Here is a 26,252-nt window from a genome sequence, read left to right on the forward strand (position 1 = left end):
CCAAAAAGTTTGTAATAAAAATTCCCAATCGGATTTGTAGTACAAAATACAATTAAATAAAATTTAAATTTACATTAGTCCAATTTGCTAGCGATTGGGTAGCTCGGGACCGCCTATGCGCATATTAGGATGTGCCTTATTTGCCAAGTTGATTATTGTTGTTACAAACGCCTTCTGACATTGTGGTTTTAAACAAGATATCCAAAGAAAACAAGCTCTTTATTTATTTACCTGAATCACATATCGTCACCCAAAATAGTAACCAATATATAACCATTTTATAACCAAAACTAAATTTTTTTCACTATGAGCGGTGTATATTGTATCGTTTTTACTTCGTCCGTAAACTTATGAAAAGTGATGTTACGTTATTTTGCATTGTAAGTGACGATATGTATATTACATGGGATTTTTTATTGCCAAAGCAAACAAACCTAAAGCTTCCAGGAAGTGGTAATCTTATTAAAAAAAGTTGGCTCTACAAAAACGGTTTTGAAAAATTTTTAAATAAATCACTTTTTTAAAGTTATGCAGAGTTAGAGTTATCATAATTTTATAATTATATTATATTTATATTATATGTTGCTCATACGACATGGTGCACTATGCTCAGTACACTCCATGTGTTATTTTAACTGCATATAACTTCTAAACAACTAATTTTCAGAAAAAAATTATTAAAACCTTTTTTGTAAAGCGAGAAATTTTGTATGCGAATATTACTTCTTCCAAGCTATAGAGTGACTTGCTTAGGATACGATAGAGGAAATATAGTTCAGGAATGGTTTCCATGAAAAAAATAGAGCTTCTGTGAGTTAAAAATTATTTAGAGTAAAAGCTGAAACTTCAGCTGACTTTTGCAAAAAATGAAATCAACATAAATTGACGGACACCTTAATGTATATATATGAGTGTCTTTACATGTGTTCTGAAAAATTAAAACCCTCTACCGCTTCACCTTAAAATCACCTATATGCATGTATGTCAAGATATTAATTTTTACTATCTCCATTTTATTTGTAAAATATTACAGTTAACTACAAGTATGATTCACATTAAGGTTACAATTACATATACATACAGAACATAACTGTGTGCCTTCGCTAACTTCGATTAGCAGCACTTTTCAATTGAATATTTCTTTGTTAATTAAGTGTTTGTTGTTTTATTTGTTTTGTTTTTATCTTCATGAATATTAGTAAAATGCAGTTATTACACTTAATTAGAATATCTTTGCTCCAGATTTGCAGTTCATGTGGCCGCAAGTACATACACATATATACATACTTATAAAGGTATTTATATAAGGTATATATGTAGGTACATGCCGGTATTGCTTTTTGTTTAGCAATTTTATTTTAAAATATATTTATTTTGTTGTTAAATAGTTTGCTTGCTGTTTGCACTTCACAGGTTGCAGTTCTCTTTCGATGCCACTTCACTAAATTTACCGTTATTGGAAATAAAACAATGTTTTTCGCAGTAAACTCAGCTGGTTTAGTGTATAAAATAAAAATAATAATCAAATTTTGCATATTAATTTATTTATCGAGAAATGTTTACCAATGTAAGAGAATACAGTGTGCTTCAAAAGATTGGCGCTTACTATTAGCATTGGCATTTAAATTTGGCTCGACTCAAATAAGTTTGTTTTCGTACCGAATTTGTAATATACCGACTTGGATAAGTTTAAAACAAGGAATAATCTGTCTATATATTTATATGAATGCAGAAAAATTTATTCTTTAAAATTTTCATTGAGATTTCAACCTTTCCTCATTCACATTTTGATCCAAATTTCATTTAAATTTCCAACGTCTACGTAAATAGTTCTAACTAAAAAAATACGACTCAATTTCATAAAAAATTACATAAAATTTAAACCGCCTTCGTACCACCTTTCCGCTGTTCGCAAAGCTTGCATTCAGCTCTCTTGCCAAAATACTATTGGTGCTAATATCGGGTTTCTCGATAGAGAGGCTACAAAAGTAGACCAACAGAGGCAGCAAACGTTTTCCGTTTCATTCTTCTAACATTTTTCTTAAATAAGATTTGCCATTTCATCATGGAAAGATAAACGATCCAACAAAGAGTCGATATTATTAATTTTACTACCGAAATTTGGATCAAGGTCAAATTAATGCAAGAACTGAAGCCGCTTGACTATCAGAATCGTCGTATGCTCATGAATTTAATATCTGAGGGACAACTTGAAAATGTTCCGTATTTTGATCGAAAAATTATTTTCAGCGATGATAAGTAAAATATGCATTATTGGTCAGTCAGCAATCCACACGTACTCTGTGGGTGACCATTGCATCCCGAAAAAAATGAGGGTATGGAGCAGTTTATGGGTCGGCGGCGTCGTTTGGCCGTACTTCTTCCGTGATGATCAAAATTGGCACGTTACTGTGTATGAGAATCGCCAAAATTGGATGATATGGACCTGGACAATATGTGGTTCCAACCAGCCACACAGCGAATGTCACAATCGATTTGACGCCGTTAGATTATTTACTGTGGGGCTATGACAAATCTATGGTCTATTCCAACAAGATTGATGAACTTCGTACGAAAATAGAATGAGAAATTGCAACAGTATCGGCCGATTTATGCTTGAAAACCGTGAAAAATTGGTTTCAGGGTCACGCCTTTTGCAAACGAGCCCGTGGAGGCCATGCAAAAGAAATCGAGTTCCATACATAATGGCATCGAATGCACTTTCAAAAAATTGAGAATTTCATTCATATCTCAAACTGTTTTTATTATATTCAAAAGCGTAGCATTCTTATTGACTGAACCTTTATAAATTATATTTTCGATTTCAGTACAAAAATGTGAGATATCATATTTATAACTATCCTCTGTATAACTTTTCCAAATTTTTGTCATTTTATTGTCCTTTTTTCAAAGTCACTACTTCGTACCTATACCTACATCACTTATCTGTTCGATTCGTCACCGCACAAGCATTGTAAAATCGAGGACAGATAATAAAATAATAACATACTGACACCAATATAATATTTGTCTTATCGCTTCGTTTTATTTCTGGTCAGTTGTTCATTATTATTAAGTTTGAGGCCCAATACGAGTAATTTTACAAGAATGGAAAGTAGCTACAGCGAGACTGGATTCCCAATTCAACCAATCATATAGCCATCTGAGAAATATATGGCGTTCCCGGAAGATTCAAAAGTAGCCTATATATCTTTGTTACAGCTATGAACTACAATACAGTTTAGCAAATTATCTGTTGTATATAAATTATACAATGTGATCAATCACTCAGTGATGGCTTCGTCAATAAAAAATAAGAATTGATTGGCCACAAAACAGTTATTAGCAGACTAAAATATTAAAGTAAAATAACTAAACAGCAGTCTTTCAAAATTCAAAAATTAAATCCTCATGGCACGCTCGGACGCCAACTAGTTCCGCATGCAACTACACACAGACGCTTTACTTTCGTTGCGTAAATAAAACTTTTAGAACATTGTCCTTCGAGCAATGCAACAACTTCTTAATGAAGTGACTGAGTTACTGAAAGAATTTTGCAACTTTTAAGCGCAACTAAGCAAGAGAGAGCTAAATAAAATCATACTGGACCCTAAAGTGCCGCGGCACTCACCAACACACAAACTCATTTGGTGCGAGCGAAATACGAAGCGGATATTTTTCAGTAGTTTTTGGTATATACTATAGTATATATTCATAGAAGTCAGAAAAATTATAACAAAATGAAACTTACGAATTTAGAATGTGTGTTCTGAGAAAAATTTATAGATGAGGAGACAATTCATAAATTAAAGAAATATTTGAATGAAAGTATTAAAATTTTTTTTTCAGACATAGTTTATTACTTTGAACGAAGAAAGTCCAAACTATATTAAAAATATATGAAATTATATTTATATTTATTATTTAATTATATATTTTTGATTATAGCGTGCTGCCTGCCTGACTTCCCGAGAGCAACAAATTCTTCAGCGAAACCAGTTCACTCGCATTTCGGCCAGCAACCGACTTTCTAATATTTCACTTAATAACTGTAATAATTGGAAAATATATTAATATAATTGTTAATCACCCATAAAATTAGTGGTGAAAAGAGCTCAACTCAAAATTGGCGAAAATTGTAATTGCGTAACCAATCTGCAACACAATCGTGTAGGGTATTAATGCTTCACTGTAAAGCAACAACAATCTTCAACAGCATCGAATAATCAAAAAACAAAGAGAACTAAGCACAAAACTGGCGAAAGTTTAACTGCAACCAATGAAGCAATAAATCCGTGCTGCGCGCTAATATCCTCCAATTTTTCCATATATATATGTATACTGATATATACATATGTATACAAATATATGTGTGTTAATGCAGCTATCAAAAAATAAAGTTTTTACGCAGCGCTGTTTAGCGCTTTCACGAGCAAGAAATGTTACCCCCCACAACACACACAATAACCGTCGCACTCTCCCTCCCTCTCTCTTACTCGCTACAACTCAATGCGCTCCGCTTGCTGGCCACCAACATGCAAGGCGGGCGCGCGACGGAAGTGCACACGACATTATTGCATTTGATTTCCGTTTGTTATTAACTTGTCCGGCTGATGTGGAAGTGCGTGGCTAGTGGAGTAGACAGCGAACAGCAAGCGTTTGGGTTGATTGTTTGTGTTGTTTTACTTTCCGGTTGCATCGTTGCCACCGCAACATCCGCCAGTTGCCTGTTTATCGGCTGCAACACCGGCGGCATCCGTTGCACTGCCACCACCACAACCTGCCGCAGTTGTGGCGCCCATCGCAGCACTGCTGCCACCGCCACCGTTGCCGCCCGACTCCTTCACGGTGAATGTGACGTAGTACCGTTTATTACTGTCCAACTTGTCCGAGGGCAGTGAAATAAGTTGTTTGCTCTTGCCATGCGATAGCTCCAGCGCAACTTTGCCGCCACCACAACCGCCACTGCCACCCGTGCCGCCGCAACCGCCGCTGGTCAGTATCTTCGGCAGATAGAAACTCCCCACACCGGTCTTCTTGTACGCGCCAAAACCGAACTTCGGCATTGTGTGATGGTTCATCATGGGTACTGCAAAAGCAAGAAATGCGTTAAATGTATAAATAATAACAACAACAGCAACAACAATGTCTATAAACAACAAACAGTTAGTTGTTAGTCGAGCATTAACTCGCGCAAATATAAATAGAAAGTTGAGAAATTTCTTAGCTAATTAAAGTGCAAAAAAGTGATTACAACGAATTTTACACAAGATTAAGTCATTTGGCGAATTCGCTGAGTAATTAATGAGTGACCGTGAGCGCGAGCTGATAAAATGGCACCGTCTCCACAAGCGCAAGCTGTCAGAGCACCAAAATGTAGCGAAGGAGTTGTTTGATTTTGACGAGATTCTTGTTACGAGAACGAGAAACAAGGGTGGAAAAATAGCAACACAAACACAAATAAAAAGAAAAATGTTTTAGCAAAATATTTGATCCTTAACCAAGGTTTCTTCCGTAGCGCAAATATATGAAGGTTAAACACAGCAGGAGACTGAAAAATGTCGACATTTTAAAGGAAAAAAACTAGATTAAAAATGAAAAAATAAGAAAAAACGTTATCTTCGGTTGCTCACAATACCCTTCACAAATAACGGGTGCTCCGCAACATAATCACCCGTCTTGAGACCCAAATTTTATCATTGAATAACACTCGACCGAATAGACCACTCCCTCTACGCAGTGAAGAAAATATGCCGTAGCTGAGAGTGTACACGAAGACCGGAGGAGTCAATTCGGCACCGTTAGCAGCAATTCGGACTGACAATGGAACGGACAATGGAATGGAATGGAATGACTTGGCACATTTTACGGCGAGATCTTAAATTGAAAGCGTACGAAATACAGGTCGTCCAAGAAATGAAGCAGCTCGACCTTCCCAAGAGACATTGCTTTGCTCTATGGGCTTTTGAAAAGTTCCAGGGAGATCCGACATTCTCCAGTCAAATTTTGTTCAGCGATGAGGACCATTTTTGTCTCAATGGATATGTAAGCAAGCAAAATTGCCGCATTTGGTACGAAGAGCAACGTGAAGAGATTCAAGATCTGTCATTTTATCCAAAAATCGCCAAAGAATGTTATTTCGAGCATTCCTCATTAAATTTGAAATTTCCATGTTTTTTCTTTAAGAAAGTATGAAACCTCGAAATGCATTACCCTTTACAAAAGACTTCTTACATGAATTTTGACAGGTGAGTTTATTTGTATGCAATCATGGTCCGATATCGGCGATTCCAACAAATGCAACTTCTCGTGGGGAAACGGACGTGCTCAAATTTCGGATCGAGAGACTGAGAGACTAGTTCGCATATATACAGAAAAACGGACGGACAGACGGACATGAACCACTCAGCTCGTCACGCTGTTCTTATTTATATTTATATATACTTTTAGAGTTTCTCGCGTTTCATTTCGGATTATAAATGTCGTGGCTACTTATTACTTTATGATAAAGCTTTAGAGGTTTGGATCTCAGATCAGAAATGATAGAGAGCTCACGACAACACATTTTCACTAACTTTTTCGATGTGCTTTCAACTTTTTATGCAAAAATTCAACGTTCTCTGCCTCCAGCAGATCTGCCTTAGTTATATATCGGTATTCTGCTTGTCACGATTTTCTCATGGCTCTAATTGTCACAATCGTAATTTAGTGACTCTATTTAGAGAGACAATAGTGACAAGCAGAATACCGATGATAGTCTCTAGGTAGTAAATCATATACTAGTTGTTGACTCGGCGCGACAGTAATATCAATAACCAGAGTTGGAGTCCAAATCTTCGAAGATTTTATATTGTCTATGTCTGAAGCTATGCAAGAACACATAGTCGCTGAGCCTGATTATAGCCTTCAATTTGTCAGTAATCACTGCTGATGAACAAGTACTCGTATGTCCAGTTCTCTCACTATATAAAACTTCAAGGCATGTATTAACAAAAAACCTATAATAGTAGTTTTTAATGAAAAGTCATCTGACCAATAAAGGACTGTGTTGAATTGATTGAAATTGTGATATTAAGTTTTTCCTATATGCACAAGAAAATTTCAAGTTCCTAAGGTTCGAAATTGTATCAATCTTTACCACGGCTATTACAGAGAAGGCATTACACGAAGTCCTGGTGAGTTGAAACACAATCTTTTATATAGGTTTTTTATAAATTTAATATATTCGAAAAAATACTTCCGTTAAGGACCTGATTTCTGAAAAGGAGGAACTTAAAAATCAAAAATTCTCCAACTCCAAAGACACATCTTTGGAAAAAAATCTTCAAAGGCACAAAAGTATTGAGAAAACTGTGCTTTATTGGACATGAGAACCCTCTCCAGGAACTTTGCTGAAGCAGACAGATAAATCACATACTTCAATGACTTAAGCTTTTGTCAGCTGCTGACAAACTTTATTGCATTTCGGCAGAAGCAAAACTTCAGCGCGCTTCATGACAACTCTTGCAATGTCCAGCTCTGGACGAGCTGCTTCGCTTTGTGGCTGCTCGGGTGTATGTATGCGTGGGTGTATGCAACCAAATGTATGTTACACAACAGAAATCAGTTTCATGTTTACATTCACATTATTCGCGCTAAGAATTTCGGGTATTGTGTTGTTGTTGTTTTTGTATTTTCGTTATTTTCTGTTACTTAACCAAAATAAATTGCATTTGCTGATTGTCGCCGCTCATATTGCTACGCATTTATATACATACATGTGTGTGTGATTGTATGAGTGTATGTGGGTCGAAGCACGCCGCATTACTGCCAGCAGTTGCTCATTCACCACTTCTCCGTTATGTGGACACTGTCAGCAAAGCAACAGTGCAACGTCAGACCATTGCATGAACTGAATATTGAAACAACAGCAACAACAACAACACTTCTAATGGGTTTACACAAAATTGTAAGGAATGTGCAACGCACACACATGAACGCATACATACACCCACACACGCATGAAACCGAAAATCGCTAAGATATTTCCGTTACGAAAATGCAGCAGTACAACAATGGCGGCGAAGATCTCCACAGAGGAAGAAGCAGACTCAGAGCGACTGTGTTGGAAATCAAAGAAAAAAGTTTACAAAAGAAAATTATAATAAAAGTTCCACCAGAGTTGCATTTCGGGCTCCCCGGGGGGACGCACTGAAATATTGTATCATTCGCGGGCGCTGTGGGCCAGCACATTAAAACAACGAAAACAGCGACGACGACAACAATAACAAACGCAACAACAACAACAGTCAGCTAAAATGGCAACAATGGATTTGCAAAAGTGAAAGAAAACGACCGGAAAGGAGAGCACAGCCAAAGCAGCGACAGTGACAACGACGAAATGAAAGTAAAGCAACAAATAAAGTAAAATAAAATAAATAAAATGCGAAGCAAAAGTGACATTTAAATGCGAGTAACGGCGAATTTTTAAACTTAACTTGGAGAGAAAGCGGAATACATGAAAAGGAGATTGAGGGAATGAGTTCAAATATAAGTAGTACGTTCGTGTATCGTTCGTGTATGCGTCTAGTGGTGTTGGTTCTATCAGCCAATTGGGTGGACGGATGCAGAAGACACAACGGTAAATGACAAATGGCGCAGTATGCGTGAAGTGGCACACCAAGAAGACACGCAAAATGACGTTACGTTTTAACCAGCAGGCCGTGGGCTAAAAGCAGTAACTGGCCGATCTGGATAAAATGGTAAATTTAATGAGACGATTTGAGATGTACGAATTCTGGCAAATAAATATAGCATATTAATGTACTGAAAAGTATATGTATATGAGAGCGGATTAATTTTTTTTTTGTACAAAATCGGGAAATATGCCGGAAATGTTATACGGATCATTCTGAGAAACTTTGTCTCAGATACTAAGTTCCGAGTAAGAGAAAAGTTTAGCGAGTCCCTCAGTCGATGGAATGATCAGATGTACGAGATAAAAGGCGACATTGACAAGACGAGAGACAGTGGCTGCATTGCTAGGTCATGTTGTCCAAATGAAGAAGAACACTCCCGCTTTGAAAGTTTTCGATTCTGTACCCGCTGGTGGAAGCAGAAGAAGAGAAAGACCTCCACTCCGTTTGAAAGCAGGTAGAAAAGGACCTGGTTACACTTGGTAACTCGAATTGGCACCAAACAGCGAAAATAAAAAACGACTGGAGCGCTGTTGTTTACTACGCTATAACCTCATAAGCGGTATCTACGCCAAAAAAGAAAAAGAAAAACAAATAAGACGGATTCTGCCTTTATTCTTGTATATGCTTTAGTAAAAGAAAGCGGTCGTGCTCTCAACAATACATTTTCAGGGGACCTCCTATAAATGTTTTTATACCTGAAAAATGCAAAAACACAATTTCTTAATTCTTTAATACAAGTATTTCATCCACGCAGGAGCAATTTCCAAGTGGACTCATTTTCTTACACCTCTTCGTTCATGTCGTGCTCTGCTAACCCTTTCAAACCCACACTCTATTATATATATGTATGTACATGCGAAGAACGCGAAAATCTTCTGGTTAATAATAAACATCTTCTTATAATTAGAAATTTTTTATTGTCGCGCACGTGTAGGCAAAGTCAACTGGTTTGCGGTTACAGGCGGTGTGCTCTGTGACAAACAAACAGATCATTAGGTGTCGCAGCTGGACGAGCCTACAAAGTGCGACCACAGTCTACGAACATACCTTTACCGTTTCGTTAAGCCCCAAATGCCAAGTGCGACTATCACACCTAGAGCACGCTAATAACTAACCGCCACAGCCGTTGACTGTCTTTGCAAAGGGCGCCAAACAATGCCTATAGTGCGGCGCACAACACGCGGAAGACGAAAGACGAAGTAAAGGCAAAAAAGCCTCAAAGTCACTGCAGGTGCGGCAACTGGCTGCTTAACCTGCACAGCAAACTGACTTTAGCAGCTCAAAAGTGTCTACTCCCCGCTGTCCTTAGCCCCAGCACTTTCATCCAATCTTTGCAAACTAATTTCCTCGTTCGCTCTCTTCTTTGCTTCTTCATCAACTTAATCTAAAGCAAACGCCTGTCATTCAAGACTTTCCGCCTTCCATCAAATCCAACTCGCTGCTGCTGTTGTTGCTGTTGTTTAGGTCTCATCCGCAGCACATCGCTTGTGTCTTCTGTCACCTGCATTCTATTTAAATTTTAATTCTCGCTTAATGAGTCACTTTTCCCTGCTGCTGGCCCTTTAACCTTTCTGCTGCCGCTCCTTGCTTCCTTCCGCCGCATGGCCTCTCACACCGACGTTGTCGGGCTTTTGTCGCCCGGTTTTGTGCTCGTCCTCAGCCGCTTGCTTCAGCTGCGCTCAAAGGAGTTATGTTCTCGACTTTATTTTGTGTAAGCGGCCCGATTAGAAGCTTGTCAAGCTCAACCGCTTTGTCTAACTAAGTTTGCTTGCGAAATTAAACAAAAAGGATATGCTATACATACAGATACATACATATATACAGTTACAGTATAAAGCTGCGTGTATAAAATGAATATTTAAAATGGTCGTTGGACATTTTGAAGCTGTTTTTGTTTTCAAATATGATAAGCATAATAACAAGCCACAAAATAAAATGGTGATAAATTTGTTTTGGACCAACTTTAAAGTGGCAGCCACTGAGAAGCTAAAAAATACGGTTATGTCCTTTTTCTTTGCGGCGCTTTTATTTTAGCGCCAAACACATAATTAACTCGCTTTTCATTCAGCAAAAACGTATTTCTCTTATATTTTTCTACGCAAGCAGGAAGCTTCATGAAGCTGAGCAGCGTTTGTAAAATGTTTGGGGTTTTCTTAAATTTGTTTGGATCTCAAATTAAAGTGGTTTGAAACTTTTTTTATTTATTTTAAAATTTCATTTCATTGAATACTTGATCTAGCTCAGGGTATATAAAAAAATATAAAGATCATCAATTAAAAATAAAACGATGAACTCAAGACTCCAAAGCAAGTCTCAGAAATGAAGTTAATGTTTCGTACCCGTCTAATTCTTAAACCGTCACATAAGCAGTCATGACATCGGTTTTGAACTATTTAAAAAAGGTTGACTAGAAAAAGAAGCTCGATGTTTGGGCACCTTATGAATTGTCTGTGAAAAATTTAATGGACCGAATTTACATCTGCGATTCTTTGCTAAAATGAAAACAAATCCAACCAATTCTGAAGCGAATGGAAAGAGAAGACGAAAAGTGGATCAAATATGACGATAATGTACAAAAAAACCAAGTGTAGTGATGGAAAGAATCATCCATTATGAGCTGCTTCAGCCTGGTCGAACGAATGATTCTACATTTTATTGTCAACAACTGATGATGATAAAACGCAAAATTCAATTGTTCATCAATATTTATTTTGCCGCCGTCCGATGCAAACGATTTTTCCATTCCACTTTTCATAAACACTTTTTGGGAATGGCCTTCAACACCTTCAGCGAACTTTGTTTTATCTCTTCGATTGACTCAAAACGGGTTCCATGGAGCGGCAGTTTCCATTTGGAGAACAAACAAAAAAACACATGGAGCCAATCTGGTGAATATGGTGATTCATCGATGGTATTCATCTGTTTTCGACGGATTTTTTTCACGCAAACGCCTCAATATGGCCAAATAGAACTCCTTATTGACTTCTGTCTCTACGGTACAAATCCAAAATGCACCAAACAACGAATATTGAAAAAAATAATGAGCTGGTTTTGAGCAGCTTTGTCGTGGTTTCTTGGTTACAGCTAGTGCTTTTCTTCCATTCCCATGATTGCTGACTCTTCAATCTCATAAACCCATTTCTCAACGGCAGTTAAAATGCTCTCCATGATTGTAGGATTCGAATTCGCACCATTAAACATATACACACAGACCTGTTTAGGGTACTTTTTTTGAAAAAAAAAAAATCAGTTTAACCGGGACGAGTCGAACCCGTTTCATACCCAAACTGTCCACCAAAGTTATTCAAACCGATACGCGAGAGATGCTCTCTTGCCATATCTCTAACACAAGCCTGACGATTTGCAATCACTATAGCCCTCACTTTTTAAATATTTTCATTGAAGGTCGACCAGAAAGAGATATGTCTTCTACGAACTCTATACTGTCCTTGAAGCATTTGCACTACTCGAAGGACAGTCCAATTTAGAAATAATTAAATATTTTTGATTTACCCTTTGAATGTAAAAATTGCTGCAGAAAGGCACCACCAGCGATAACTTGACTACTAATTTATATATTCTTCTAGACCCTTCCTTCTTAAGTGGCTATATGTCTATCCATATCCAAAACAATACGCAGATACCACAACTCTTAATTATTTCTATGGTTAACCATACGAGATGTCACACTATAATCAAGTATGACCTCTAGCAGAGAAAAGCGTGTGAAAACTATGTAAATGCTTCCCCTCAAATCATATCGAGAAAAGCAAGTAAATTATTTATGAGCTCAAACAAGTATTGACAGCTTGTAATCAACAGCGAATATGCTATCAAATACATAAATATCTATGGAAGCGAAGTTACACTTTACGCGCGGTTTATCGACCATCTGGCAACCCTTTAGTTTTAGATTAATAGCAGCATCTGCATACGAATTTGCTATTCGATTTTACAGCCTATAAAACCCTCAGCAAAGAACTCAAATATAACTGCAAGTGCGAATAAACGCACGCACACAAACGTACGACCGCACATACATATGTATATATGTGTGTATATATAGGGTGATTTTTTAAGAGCTTGATAACTTTTTAAAAAAAAAAAACGCATAAAATTTGCAAAATCTCATCGGTTCTTTATTTGAAACGTTAGATTGGTTCATGACATTTACTTTTTGAAGATAATTTCATTTAAATGTTGACCGCGGCTGCGTCTTAGGTGGTCCATTCGGAAAGTCCAATTTTGGGCAACTTTTTCGAGCATTTCGGCCGGAATAGCCCGAATTTCTTCGGAAATGTTGTCTTCCAAAGCTGGAATAGTTGCTGGCTTATTTCTGTAGACTTTAGACTTGACGTAGCCCCACAAAAAATAGTCTAAAGGCGTTAAATCGCATGATCTTGGTGGCCAACTTATGGGTCCATTTCTTGAGATGAATTGTTGTCCGAAGTTTTCCCTCAAAATGGCCATAGAATCGCGAGCTGTGTGGCATGTAGCGCCATCTTGTTGAAACCACATGTCAACCAAGTTCAGTTCTTCCATTTTTGGCAACAAAAAGTTTGTTAGCATCGAACGATAGCGATCGCCATTCACCGTAACGTTGCGTCCAACAGCATCTTTGAAAAAATACGGTCCAATGATTCCACCAGCGTACAAACCACACCAAACAGTGCATTTTTCGGGATGCATGGGCAGTTCTTGAACGGCTTCTGGTTGCTCTTCACCCCAAATGCGGCAATTTTGCTTATTTACGTAGCCATTCAACCAGAAATGAGCCTCATCGCTGAACAAAATTTGTCGATAAAAAACATTTCGAACCGAACACTGATTTTGGTAATAAAATTCAATGATTTGCAAGCGTTGCTCGTTAGTAAGTCTATTCATGATGAAATGTCAAAGCATACTGAGCATCTTTCTCTTTGACACCATGTCTGAAATCCCACGTGATCTGTCAAATACTAATGCATGAAAATCCTAACCTCAAAAAAATCACCCGATATATAAATATTTGTATAAATTTGTATATACTACGGACATTGTGGTAAAATACTCACTGTAAGCGGCGCACGGTATGCCGGTGTAGGCGTGGGCAGCGTGCAGGCAGCGGTGGGTCTTGGTGGTGCACTGTAGCGCCTTCTCGTAAGCGTTGTAATCGGGACTCAAACGGCGTTCCGCCTAAAAGTATGCAAATAAAAATTTAATTTATTACATTTCGCACTCCACTTTTCGCGCCGCTTCGAGTGCTACGCATATAAAGTATGCATAATTTTCAATAACTTTCAGCCGGAAGCTCACTTTCAACACATGTCAATCATAATACGCACACAAACACACATATATATATATATATATACATATATACACTTGTATGTATTTGCATGTAAATGCTTACCTCCTCGTAAACCTCGTTGATGTTCTGGAAATTATAGGTGCCCGGCTTCTGCAGTGCCTTCAGTGTCTCGTAGAGGAACAACTCGAAATTCTTGAATGTGTACTCGCTGAATGGATAGCGCCGCAAGCGTGTGCCCGTCTCACCACCCAGCGCGGCACATGATTTGTGGTAATCGTCAACGGCGCGCTTCACCAGCACGGCTTCGTTCAGTTTGGTGGAGCGTATTTGCAGGGACTTCAATTCCAGCAGGTGTTGGAAGATCTTGCGCTCCATGTAATACCTGCGATAGACAGCAAAACGAGAGGTGATAAAACTGTGCAAGCACAGAGCGAACAAACACCAACACACACATCCATACACACAGTTATATATAAACAAACGCTTAAAGCAAGGCATAAATAAGTAAATCAAAGAGCCACCAAAATACTGGCTAGCATTCAGCAGCTGCTGAGGAGATTTGTGGAAAGCAATATGTGTGTGTGCGTGTGTAAGTGTGAAGGTGTGAGGGTGTTGAAAAAATTCATAAAAGTGCCAAAGCAAATAGAGGCAATAGCGCGCCGTTGGCTGACTGCCGCTGTTGTTGCGCGATTGGGCTCACCAAGGTGGTAGCTTTGTTGTTGTTGTTGTCACTTTCTCCTTTTCGCATTTTATTCGACTAAGGCGAGTTGTATTGCATTTGACGTGCGAAAAGGGTAAGGGCTGACTCGCTGATATTTTGTTTATTTGCGCTTCAAAAGCACTTGCTGCTGACAGCCAGCTCTACAAACGCTTAAGCCATAGCGGATTTAAGCGAAAGCACTCTACAGTAGAGATTTTTAGGGAGTGGCTGGCACAGCATGCTAAACACAAATAAATGACGAAGTGAATTGTCAATTTTCGACCGCAAGGCATCTCGCGCGGCCCCAACTCAAAGCAAACTCCCTCTTATACCGATTCTCTTCAACACTCTACTTTGTTAAACTCGCTTATTTAGCTTTAAAATGTTTACGTCAATTCGTCAAATGCAAAAAGGAAAAAAATATTGTCGGAAAGTATCACAAAATGGAGATCAGGCCTGCAGGCGTGAGGTTTTATTGCGGTATAAGGTAGTAAGCAGTGGAGAGCTTGTAAAAGCAAATATTGTGCCGTTAAGAAAGGTGTTTTGGTGATTCAAAACTAATTTAGGAAAATATTTCAACAATAGCAAATTTGAGAAAGAAGAGCACCAAAATACTCCCAGAGCTCCGAGCGCCAATCACTTGGAAGTGGCCAAAAACGATTATTTTACAAATAGCTCACGCAGCTCACGACATCCGTTTGAAGGCGCGATAAAGAGAAAAGACGAAACTTCCATCCGCAGGATTGTTCGCTTGGTTCGAGACTCTCCACATAAAAAAAAGTCCTCATTGAAAAGGCAACAACAGCATCGGATGAGAGACTCCCCTTTTGATGACGGCCACGACAAAGGCATTAAGGATTATAATTTAAGGCCATACACCTGGAATGGACCTGTCCCTTAATTGGGAAGATTGATGTACTCGTAAGAGTAAAGGCTGATATCACCGCCGTCCAAGAAATCCTTTAGGACTGGGCTAGTAGGTCCTTGTGGCATTTACTACAGCGGTCATATAAAGGATCGCAAATTCAGAATGGGATTCGTGGTTGAAGAGAGGCTCTGTCGCCCCGGTGAATCTACGCCTAGTAACAATCCGATGGAAGAGAAAACGATGTAAATAAAGCACCTATGGCCTCAAAATAGTGCTTGGCGACTTTAACGCACTACGTTACGTAAATTCAGCCCCTATGATAACACATCCCCAAATGGATTGAAGCTGATTGACTTCGTCGAGGCTCGAAATATGATTATCTGTAGTACTAGATTCTAGCATAGAAAAATTCACCAATCCAGCTGTCTCGAAAGGCCACCAATCCGATCGATTATGTTCTTGCACTCCTGCTCTCAGAGAGAACTAATCAGGATCTCGGTATAAGAAAACTGTGGGACGGCATTTCAAGCTCCTTGCGGACCGCTGCAATTGAAACCATTGGTTTTTGGAAAAGGCAAAAGAACAGCTGATACGTTGAGAAGAGCTGTGTCGCAGTAAAGAGAAAACATACTGGCTACCTCGCAACGTTACAATCGACCAAAACACGTGTGGGATGGGATAGATACCGAGAGTTAAATGGGAAGCGACACGCATTTGCATACAAAAAAGGTAGACGCCGAAATGCGTGAGTATGAAGAGCTTGATAAGCCGGCCAATGGGGTAATGTTCGAACATTTTACGATAGATGTGGCGACTAACAAAATATTTCAATACCGGAGCATACTCTTGTATAACCCTCAGATGATCTAGTGAGGGCACACCGAAATTATAGAAGGAACACTTCTCCAGCCTGCTAATTGTCGACCGAGTTATTCAAATACGGTCAGACACAACTTATGAAGACCATACATCAGGTTCTTTGTAGAATATGGTCGAACGAAAAAGGTACCTACAGTGTTCTGTGCCTTAAAGAAGAGGTCAGATTTTCATGTCTTTCAATAATTTCAAATTTTGCCATGGACAAGATCTGTATCTGCTTTGGCTGATTAAACCAGCAACCAGCAATCTTAGCACGTCCATATGAATACTGTCCGAAAATGTAAGGCCAGCAGAATAGAACTAAGCTTTCGTTTTTCACGTTTTTCGCGAAACTTCGGTACACAAATCCATTTAGCGCTCTTTCCATTTGCGCCACAAAATAGCATATTTCGTTGCACGGCGTACATTTGTCTGCAATTCCAGTGGCACTGCGCATGCATTTGTGCAAACTCACTTAGAAAAATGACGACTATTAAGAGCTCGTCACTCCAACCACACTTCCCGAGCAGAAAGAGACGTCCAAATTGGTCAAAGTGAGCAAAAGTGAAAACCCGTTACTTTGCTTAGCTGGCGCCGTTGGCATCGCGCTGCCTCTATTTCTAGCATCGTTGTTCTTTCCTGGGTTCTTGAGTTGGTTGCTTTCACCATTTTCGTATATTTTCGCTTGAATTTCTTTCGCCATTGTTTACGCGGCATTTGTTGCAAGGTGCACAGCAACACGTTGTACTTGTCAAATTTGTGTCACTAAGTGGAAGTGTCGCAGTATTGCGCGTCGCCAACACAGCCGCATAGCTACACACAGCGCACTCGCACAGCCGCGGGCATGTCAATGGAGACAAAAAGCTCAAATCTGCTATTCACCGTTAGAGGACATAGCACGCAGTGGGAAGGGTAAGGAAATAACTGAAAATGCCTCGAAATATTTATGCCAAGGCCAACACAGAGGCGCACAGAAAAAGTTAGCAACAACAATATAAAAAACAATCGACTAGTTGACGAATGAAATTCAAAGCAATCCAAGCAAAAGTGAAGAGTGAAAACTGTTGATCCTTGCTAGTGGCTAAGTAGTAAATGCTCGCTGAGGGAAGGGGCGACAGCACAGCGCGCGCCGTTAGGGCTGATGAATAGCCAACACGGCGAAACCGAAAATTTGCAACAAAAACTAGCAATGCGACAAAAACACTGCACCGCAGCCGCATTCTTTTATGACTTAACCGCCGGTGAGCACGCCATGGCAACGAACGGCATTCGCACGCCCACACAATTCGGCGATATGCGCTTGGTTCACAGGTAAAGTTGCCGTTGGGAAATCGTTAAAAGCACTTAAAAGGCCATTCGTACGAAGATAAAGGTGAAGTGGGTATTTAAGATTACAGTTGGTGAATGCTGCACCGCCACCGTCGCCATTTGACCCCTGCGCAAAAAGGCTGAACTGCGCAAACAAGACAGGTTAGTAGGAAAAGTTAAAAATCTACGCCGATTTGTTGCTGTTTTTGGGGCGCGCTGCAGTGTCATAGGGTCGGCGGTAATTGCTGAGTAAGCCATGCGGCATCAGTTTGGGGACCCGGTTTTTGCCTCTTCAGCATTTGCGTGCTTAAAAATCCGTTTTTCCGCTGCTTGTTGCCACTCGTTGGCAATTCTGAATGCCGCGATTGACGGCTTACTGCCGATGGAGTGTTTATATTTTCTTTCGATTATTTTCTTCCATTGCGTAATGTGTATTTCCTAGTATTTTGCTGCGGCTTATGTGGCATCAAATGGCATTGCATCGGTTGCACGTTTCAATTTGGCTTTCTAGCAGCGAAATTATTAATTCTGAGTTTTCATGGAAAGCGCAAGAAGTATGCGCTGATTTCTTCGAATTTGTAATATAAAATAAGAAGTAAATTATCTTCATCAATCAGTTGACGAGTTTTTCAGCAGAAGTGCTCCAAATTGCTTATGAACTTATTTTGAAATCGCTTGCTGACATTGCAGCGGGTATCTTGGCTGACAATTCTTGAAGTGGTTAATTTCGCTGACACAAACCAATAGCGTCTTCAGAGTCAAGCTAAGGCAAAAAATCTTATAAGTTAATAAAATTAGCTGCTTATTATTGAAATTGCAGTTTAGTTACGGCAGAAAAGATTAAATTGCAGCAAGAGAGAAAGAGATAAAAGAAAATGCAGAGAGACGAGAGAAACCGAGTGAAAAATGGCGAGAGAGGCAGAAAAAGAATTCCTTCTTAGAGATAGGAGAGAAATAAGAGAGCGAAACAGAGTTTGCCGACTTTCATTTTAAAACATTAGCAACCGATAGTTCTAAAGCAGCAGTATAATATTTGATTACAGTGCAGCCTTAAATTGCACTGAGAGAGAAAAAGGAAGAGAGAGATAGGAGTGAAACACAAAGAGAGCCAATACTCTAACACACAGCATCCGAAAATTTTCCCTAGTCCCTAGTCATACCATACTAGTACTTCACGATAATCTATCTATTAGCTGGATATATGAACCCGTTATCACATCTCACAAATAGCTTTTAAGACCTATTTGTATAGCATTCCCATGATGATTTCCATGCGCAGTTTGAACATGAACAAAATGGGTTCAATAGCAATCAACCATGGTTTTTATTTAAAATACAACAGGCAATTAAAGTACAAGAAGTGTAAGGTTAAGAACCCCCCTTTTAGAAACGAAATCTTTGTGGAAGATAAACTGTAAAAGATGCTGCATCTTCTCTTTACTGGAATCCCACTTTGACGTGTATTCCTTCAATACTGAGCAAAGCAAATATAAAACCCCCTCAGAAGCTTGTTTAGCAAAAAATATTGTCTTTCTGACGTCATATAGTGTAACACGATCGCTTGTAGAAGGTTTGACAATTAAGTAATGAGACTGATTTTATTTAAATTCCCTTTTTCTTTTTTCTGCATCCCCCCTCTCTCCATTGATATCACTCTAGCTTGTTAGTTCGTTTGCTGCGTCAAGTTGAGTAGACGTGTGTTTCTAGTGCTCGTCACGAAAATGGAAGAATGAAATCAAGAACAACCCGTCGCGATATAATTTTGCGCCAGATTGGGCTAAAATTGTAAGAGTGAATGGTGATAGTGCAATACGACCCGGAAACCAAACGCCAAAACCCGCCCGAAAAAAGCTCGCATGAGCAAGTCGAAGGCGAAAACGATGATTATTGCCTTTTTTGATAGCTGTGGAATCGTCCACAAAGAATTCGTTTCACCGGGGAAAAATGTGAATCAAGTCTACTATTGCCAAGTACTCGAAAGATTGCGAAAACGAGTCAACATCGCTCGTAACTGGATCCTTCATCACGACAACGACCTCAGTGTGTCCCAGTATTTGGCCTCTAAAGGGATCGCCGTGTTGCAACAGCCGCCTTATTCGCCCGACATGTCACCCTGTGACTTTTTTTGGTTTCCTACAACAAAATCAGTGGTCAAAGGAACCCATTTTGAGTCGATTACGGACATCCAGGCGGCCGAGACGAGGGTACTCGCGTACGTCCCAGTCGAAGCATTCCAGAAATGTAACGAAACATGGAAAACGCACTGGAATCGTTGTATAGCTGCCCAATGGGACTACTTTGAAGGGGATGGCAGAGTTGTAGAATAATTTTCAAATATACGGTTTTTATGGAATCAGTCTCATTACTTAATTGTCATACCTCGTATACAATTTGAGTTACAAATTACTAAGTCGTTATCTAAGGGAAAAATAATGGATCTACTTTCACTAGATATCATATATATTTTTTCCTTAACAACATGTAACCCGAAAGTATAGATTTCATCGGATTATGGAACAATATGAACCATATTACTTGATACCAAAAATGTATGTAAATAATGTCAATCTTAACCCCATTTTATTGGATTGTACTTAAGTAGGTTAGTACTCGTCCGATCATTCCCTCGACTTTGTAGAATTATTCCGAACATGCACTTCGTAGAATTTATCTGATATCAAAATCCTGCCTTGTCTCAAACTTTCCCAGTTAGGGCTTTTTTTTTCAGTGGCCACTTTTATAACAGGTAACGAATTTGCAGAGAAGGAGATATATTCTCAAATAACACAAAACCGAATGGTAACAGCTCGTTGGAACATAAGTGCTTCAGGATCTGGACTGAAACTTCTCTTTCTCCCTTTCTTCTCTAAAAACTACATATTTAAAGAGGCTGCAAATATATCGAACTTGTATTTTCTCTAAACTTTTGCACTTTTTTGGTTAAGGATATAATCTGAGGACAATAAAACGAAAACCTTACGGCACTTTTGTTCTATGAAATCAAAATTCAGATTGGAAATTGACATTTCTGAGGTGTGTTCAAAAAGTATCGCGAATTTTGTGTTTTTTCAATAATTATTTATTTATTCATTAATATCTATTTTGTCCCCTTCAAAGTAATCCCCATGAGATATTATAAACTTGTGCCTTGTGTTGTTTTTCCAATCTTCCTAGCACTTCAAAATTATTTTTTTTTATCTTCTTCTGCTCCTCCTTTGATGCCGTCTTTATCTCGTCAAGAGAAGCGTAACGTCGTCCTTTCATGGGCCTCTTCAGTTTAGGGAACAAGAAAAAGTCACAGGGGGCCAGATCTGGGGAATACGGTGGCTGCGGCATCATTAGTGTGTTGTTTTTGGCCAATAAGTCGCGCACAAGCAACGATGTGTGAGCAGGGGCGTTATCGTGGTGCAATTTTTTTGATAGGCCGGGCGTTTCTGGCGGACTGCTTTGCGCAAATTGCGCATAACTTGCAGGTAATATTCCTTATTGACCGTTCTTCCCTGTGGCAAGAACTGATGATGCACTACGCCCCTGCAATCGAAGAAAACTGTCAGTTACGATTCGAGATACTTTTTGAACACACCTCGTATTACCCTTATCCTTAAAGGAAAGGATATTGTTTACAATTATAGACCTAATTCTAAACTCTCAACCATTTTCGAAATTGTTGAGTGTTCTGTTAAAAATAAGTTTTTCTTTGCAGTTAAGTCAATTATTAACGTCAATCAGCACGGGCTTTTCTCTGGTCCCTCTTCTAGTGCCAAATTTAGTGGTTTTTATCTGCCTTCTCCGCTGGATTTCAAGTAGATTGCGTTTGCATACATTTTTCTAAAGCCTTTGATAAAGTTTCACACAATATTGTAATTAAAAAATTATTCTCTTTAGGTTTTCACTCTGTCTTCTTGCAGTGGATCAATTCATATTTGCACAATAGATATTGTGTTGTTATTGTCGATGGCGTGTTATCCGACTCTTTCATTGCATCATCGGAAGTGCCACAAGGGAGCGTTTCAGGTCCTATTCTCTTTGTGCTGTTTATCAACGACATTTTCTGTTGTTTGTTTTTTGCTAAATGTTTCCTATATGCAGGTAACATAAATATTTTCACAACATTCAAGAACTCCGAAGATGTTATTAAACTTCAGTGTGGTATTGATAGTTTTTATGATTGGTGCTTGAAATCGCAGCTTTTTCTGTATTTAGATGACTGTTAACAAATCTCCTTTGTAATTACTTCGGACTTGCGTCCTAAAATGTGTAACTGATATCAAAGGTCTTGGGGTAATCTTTGACAATAGATTTTCTTTCAATAATCAAATCAATTATATCATTGTCTTTCATTTATTTTCAATGTAATCAATGTTCTTGATTTTAATACTACTCAGCGTTGCCAAAAATCTATTTTCCAATTTTATTGTAAAAAGGAGAAAACATATTCAAAATCTAAATGGGTTACTCATATCTAGTCAGCATGAAGCTTGATTGAAATCGAAGAAGTCTTGTCAATACAACAATAGCAATGACACTTGATGTACTTAAATAACAACCCTTGTTCTACATAATATCATCTCTTAAAATTTAATATAAAAGCGGAAAAAGGTTTATTTTGATCCGTGCGACAATTCACTTTATGAACTTCCAAAGTAAGTAACGGTAGTTTAGAAGTATCAGTGCAACTTCAGCAACTAAGCTTTAATTACGCGCTCATTACTTTGATACTGGCGAGTGGAAGGATGATATATACGGGTAAACGACAGCGGGGGGTAGCGCAACCAGCACAAGCTTACACACACACACAACAATAACAGTGAGCGCAAATGAAAACATTTTGTTGCAAGTGTACTGTTATAATTTGTTGAATGTAATTAAATTAATACGCTTACTTAGACATCAAAAACAACGGAAAATAGTGTAAATAAACGCTTCATATTCAGAGCTGTTGATTCGCCGTTTAGACGCTTAATGCGAGAGCGGCAGAGCGCGACAGTGGGAGAGCGAGCGAACATTGTTCTTAAAAGCGGATACTCGCATGGGACAAACGAAGTGCGGCGACAAGATGCGGGCGTGCGGTTGAACGCAACCAATTCGGTTAACGCCGCGACTAATAAGGTAGGTGGGGCCGAAGGGTGGGGTGTGGTGTGGGAAAGATGCGATGCGACAAGTTTAAAGTATTTTACGGGAATTAAAAGTTTACTGTGAGAACGAAGACCTGCGGCTGAGGCTGCGTTTAATTTAGATCCGTGCGATGGCAGCCGACAACAACAACAACGCGCACATAGTCAACAACAACAGCTGCTTAATCGGCAAAGTGGCGATAAACACAACACACGAAGTGGCGTGGATAAGGCAGCGAGCAAATGGCTGAGCGGCGCTAATAACAACAAACCGACACACACAGACAAGCACGTGCTAGTAACAACGCGGCAGAGAGTGGGTGGCAGCATATGCGGGTTAGGGCGGCGCGGCAGGTTAGAGCGACATCTTAGCAAAACTAAATCCTTGTTAATGCTGCTTACATTTGGCATTAGCGCGAATGCAAATAGTGAGCAACAATGACAATGACTACAGCAACAATAGCAACAACAACTACAGCCACGGTGTCGCGAGGCTGAAGGTGGCACCAGCAATGCGTTTGTATATTTTACAATTACAAGCACTAAGCGGCAAATGCACACTTATTCATATAGTAACAAGTGACTTGCGGCAGCGTCATGCCAACAAACACTCACACATATACGCACACACGCACAAACGCACTCACGCAGCCACGCTGCCATACTGTCTGCGGCGCTGTGGGGCACCCACTTTGCCGCTGTCAACTAATAAGTGACTATTAGGCAAGTTTAAATTGTTGTTGTTGCTGTGTTTCCTCGCAATCGCTGTCGGATTTGCTATTGTTCATTTGTTGATTTGTTGTTGTTGCACATTAGTTGTATTGTTTTTATTACAGCAACGGCAATTATACAAACAACACGCATTAAGCGGCGCATTGAAGATTTTATAATGTGCACATAACGGTTCTTTATCTCTTTGTCAACGCGAAACTTACTGCAGACTAAGTGCTGATATGTGTGTATGGAGCCACAGCTGTATACAGCTACTGACATGGAAGATGGCTGAGGCAGCAGTGATTCAGACGAAGCAGACTTAAGTGCATAAACAAATGAAAGTTAAGTTACTGATTAACATAAATAAACAACAAAAAATAAAAATTTTATTAACAGTTTTCGATAATGTTATTCAAATATCCTAATATTGGGCAAAACTAATTATTAGATTTATTGATAGTATGGGAAGAGTGAGGCCGAATGGCTTGGGCGGCGAAGTTCTCTGTAAGGAGCTCACCGACAAGCTTTATTCCCAGACAACTCCAGTATTTTTCAGGCAGATATGGCTTTTAAGGTAGATTTAGACTCCGAAGTACAGCCTCTTTCGGAAAGGTGAGCTTTCACTCCGACAGCAGAGACGCAATACTAGCGACGAGCTCGAATACTATGAGCTCAAAGTTAGTCAACGAGTATCTGTCGTCCCAAGAAATAGCATCATTATACTCCATCATTATACTCGCTTAGGTGCCTGATCATAGCGAATTCGCTGGTAACTACCAAGCCGACAAGGTAGCATTAGAGGAACCGTTCCCACCGCAGTCGGATCTACGTGACCGGAAAGGACCCGTACTTCTTATCAGGTCAACGACTGTCAACTCGGCAGAATTTTGCGCCTACAACAACAACAACAGGAACCATTAGGAGGAACCATGACAACAACCATGAGAAGAATCTCCATTAACATCTGCGTTCGGCATCAATATAATGCCAAAAACCTTGTCGGAAGTTGTCAAAATTTTATGGAGGAAGGTGGAAACATTCAAGTACCTTTTTCTACTTTATCCAACTATGGGAAGAGTGAGGTTAAAACATCTCGGCAATCACGTCTTCGGCGAATCATGAGAGATATCAGAAACTGACAACAGTCTTAACAAATTGAAGTTTGAGTTATCGATTTTAAGCTTTTTCTTGACAAAATTTCATAAAATTACATGGCAGACGCTCTTTAACCAACGAACCAGTTGAGACTAGTCTCCCTGATAAGCAGAATGGAGAACTGTAAACGGAACTTAGTAGCTTGGAAAATGAAGCCGAGCTGTCTATAACACATAGTTCTCTAGTCACCTAATCTAAATTATATACCTACTTCGGCGAACAAAAACCTAACTCTATAAGTCACTCATCATCCCCGTTCTTCTATATATGAACGAAGACAACATCCGACGACGTTATGAGTTTTCCAGAGAAAGGTTCTGCGGAAAATTTATGGCCCTTTGCGCATTGAAACGGCGAATATCCCACTCGATGGAACGATGAGCTGTACCAGTTATACAACGACACTGACATAGTTCAGCGAATTAAGAGACAGGCGTTACGCGGGCTGGGTCAGCTCGAATGGATGAAAACAGAATGGGAAACTATCAAATAATTCTAGTCAAAAAAAAATCAACAGTGTTCTGAAAATCTGAGAAAACCGACTGGAACTTTATGTCCGAATGGGAGCAGAGTGGTTAGCTCTAAAAGTTTTCAATGCGGTATAAAGCGGTAACAGCAAAGGTAGGGAATAAACCTGATCCACTTTGGCACGTCTCAATGGTCTCTTTTTTCCTAGTGTTATCGAAATGAGTAAATTTTCAAAACGAATTTTTGGAAGCTTTATTTGACTTAGGTATACAAGTATATAAAGCAAGAAGTTTTCTCAGTGCTTAACATATTGCGGAGTTTCTTAAGGAGTTTGTTGGATTATACAGAAAATTAAGGATCCAGTTTTAACAAGCCCCGAAGTAAGGTGAATAAATTCATTAGAATTGGGAAATTGTATGTTTCAAAATTAATTGAATCTATAAAAACAGTATAAAAGTATTAAAAAACCAAAAACACTTAGAAAGTGCCCATAGAAGTAAGTATATTCTAAAAAACATTACATTTTTCCTAACACTAAAGTCGTTTAGGTAAATTATTTTACTTTCCAAAACATTGCCTTGCAAATTAACATTTAAAATGTACCCTCTTGTTATGCTTACCAAAAAAATGTTGGTAGCAGTGAAATTCAGGCCGCAAGAGCCCACCATAAAATCGCATCAAAAATGCCATGAATGCCACTTTGATTGCAAGGGAACCACATTAAAAGGTACTTAAATTCTCACCTTCGAGCCAGCAACAGCAGCAGCCAAAGACACTTGAACAGGTGAAGTCAATTGGGTAAGTGCACACTAGGGTGGGTGAGTTAAACATAAATTTTTCCTTTTTTGAGAGGCAGGGACTGCAAACGGCAAACGATTTAAAATATTTCGTTTACTATGTCGAATTTAACTGGTTATGAAGCAACGCCTTGGACAATTACTAACAGTTTCTTCATCTAGTAAACACTAACCGATATTAGTAAAAGCGAGGATAATATATATATGTACATTTATATCTCATTTTTGAAAGTTGTCTAACTTAAGTCATTCTAATTCGTATCGCTATATACTATATATGTGATAACTTTGAGCCCACCGTC

The 26,252-nt window shown here is 39.0% G+C and overlaps 1 protein-coding gene across 5 annotated transcripts in view; it reads right to left on the reverse strand.

Moving 5' to 3' along the window:
- Positions 1–3,848: 3,848 nt before the first annotated feature.
- Positions 3,849–26,252, reverse strand: part of LOC105227654 (protein phosphatase 1 regulatory subunit 12A) — a 103,317-nt gene continuing 80,913 nt past the window's right edge. For 3 of the 5 annotated variants that reach the window (XM_049447712.1, XM_049447713.1, XM_049447714.1), the window contains 3 exons: positions 14,071–14,350; positions 13,733–13,853; positions 3,851–5,089 (listed from right to left, as the gene is read on the reverse strand). In XM_049447712.1, the coding sequence (XP_049303669.1) occupies positions 4,683–5,089; positions 13,733–13,853; positions 14,071–14,350 (808 nt within the window). In that variant the 3' untranslated portion in view covers positions 3,851–4,682. Of the gene's footprint in view, positions 5,090–13,732; positions 13,854–14,070; positions 14,351–26,252 lie in introns of all 5 variants that reach the window. The other 2 variants (XM_049447711.1, XM_049447710.1) reach the window with 1 other exon arrangement.

Source organism: Bactrocera dorsalis, chromosome 2 (genome assembly GCF_023373825.1).
Source record: "Bactrocera dorsalis isolate Fly_Bdor chromosome 2, ASM2337382v1, whole genome shotgun sequence".
NCBI lineage: Eukaryota > Metazoa > Arthropoda > Insecta > Diptera > Tephritidae > Bactrocera > Bactrocera dorsalis.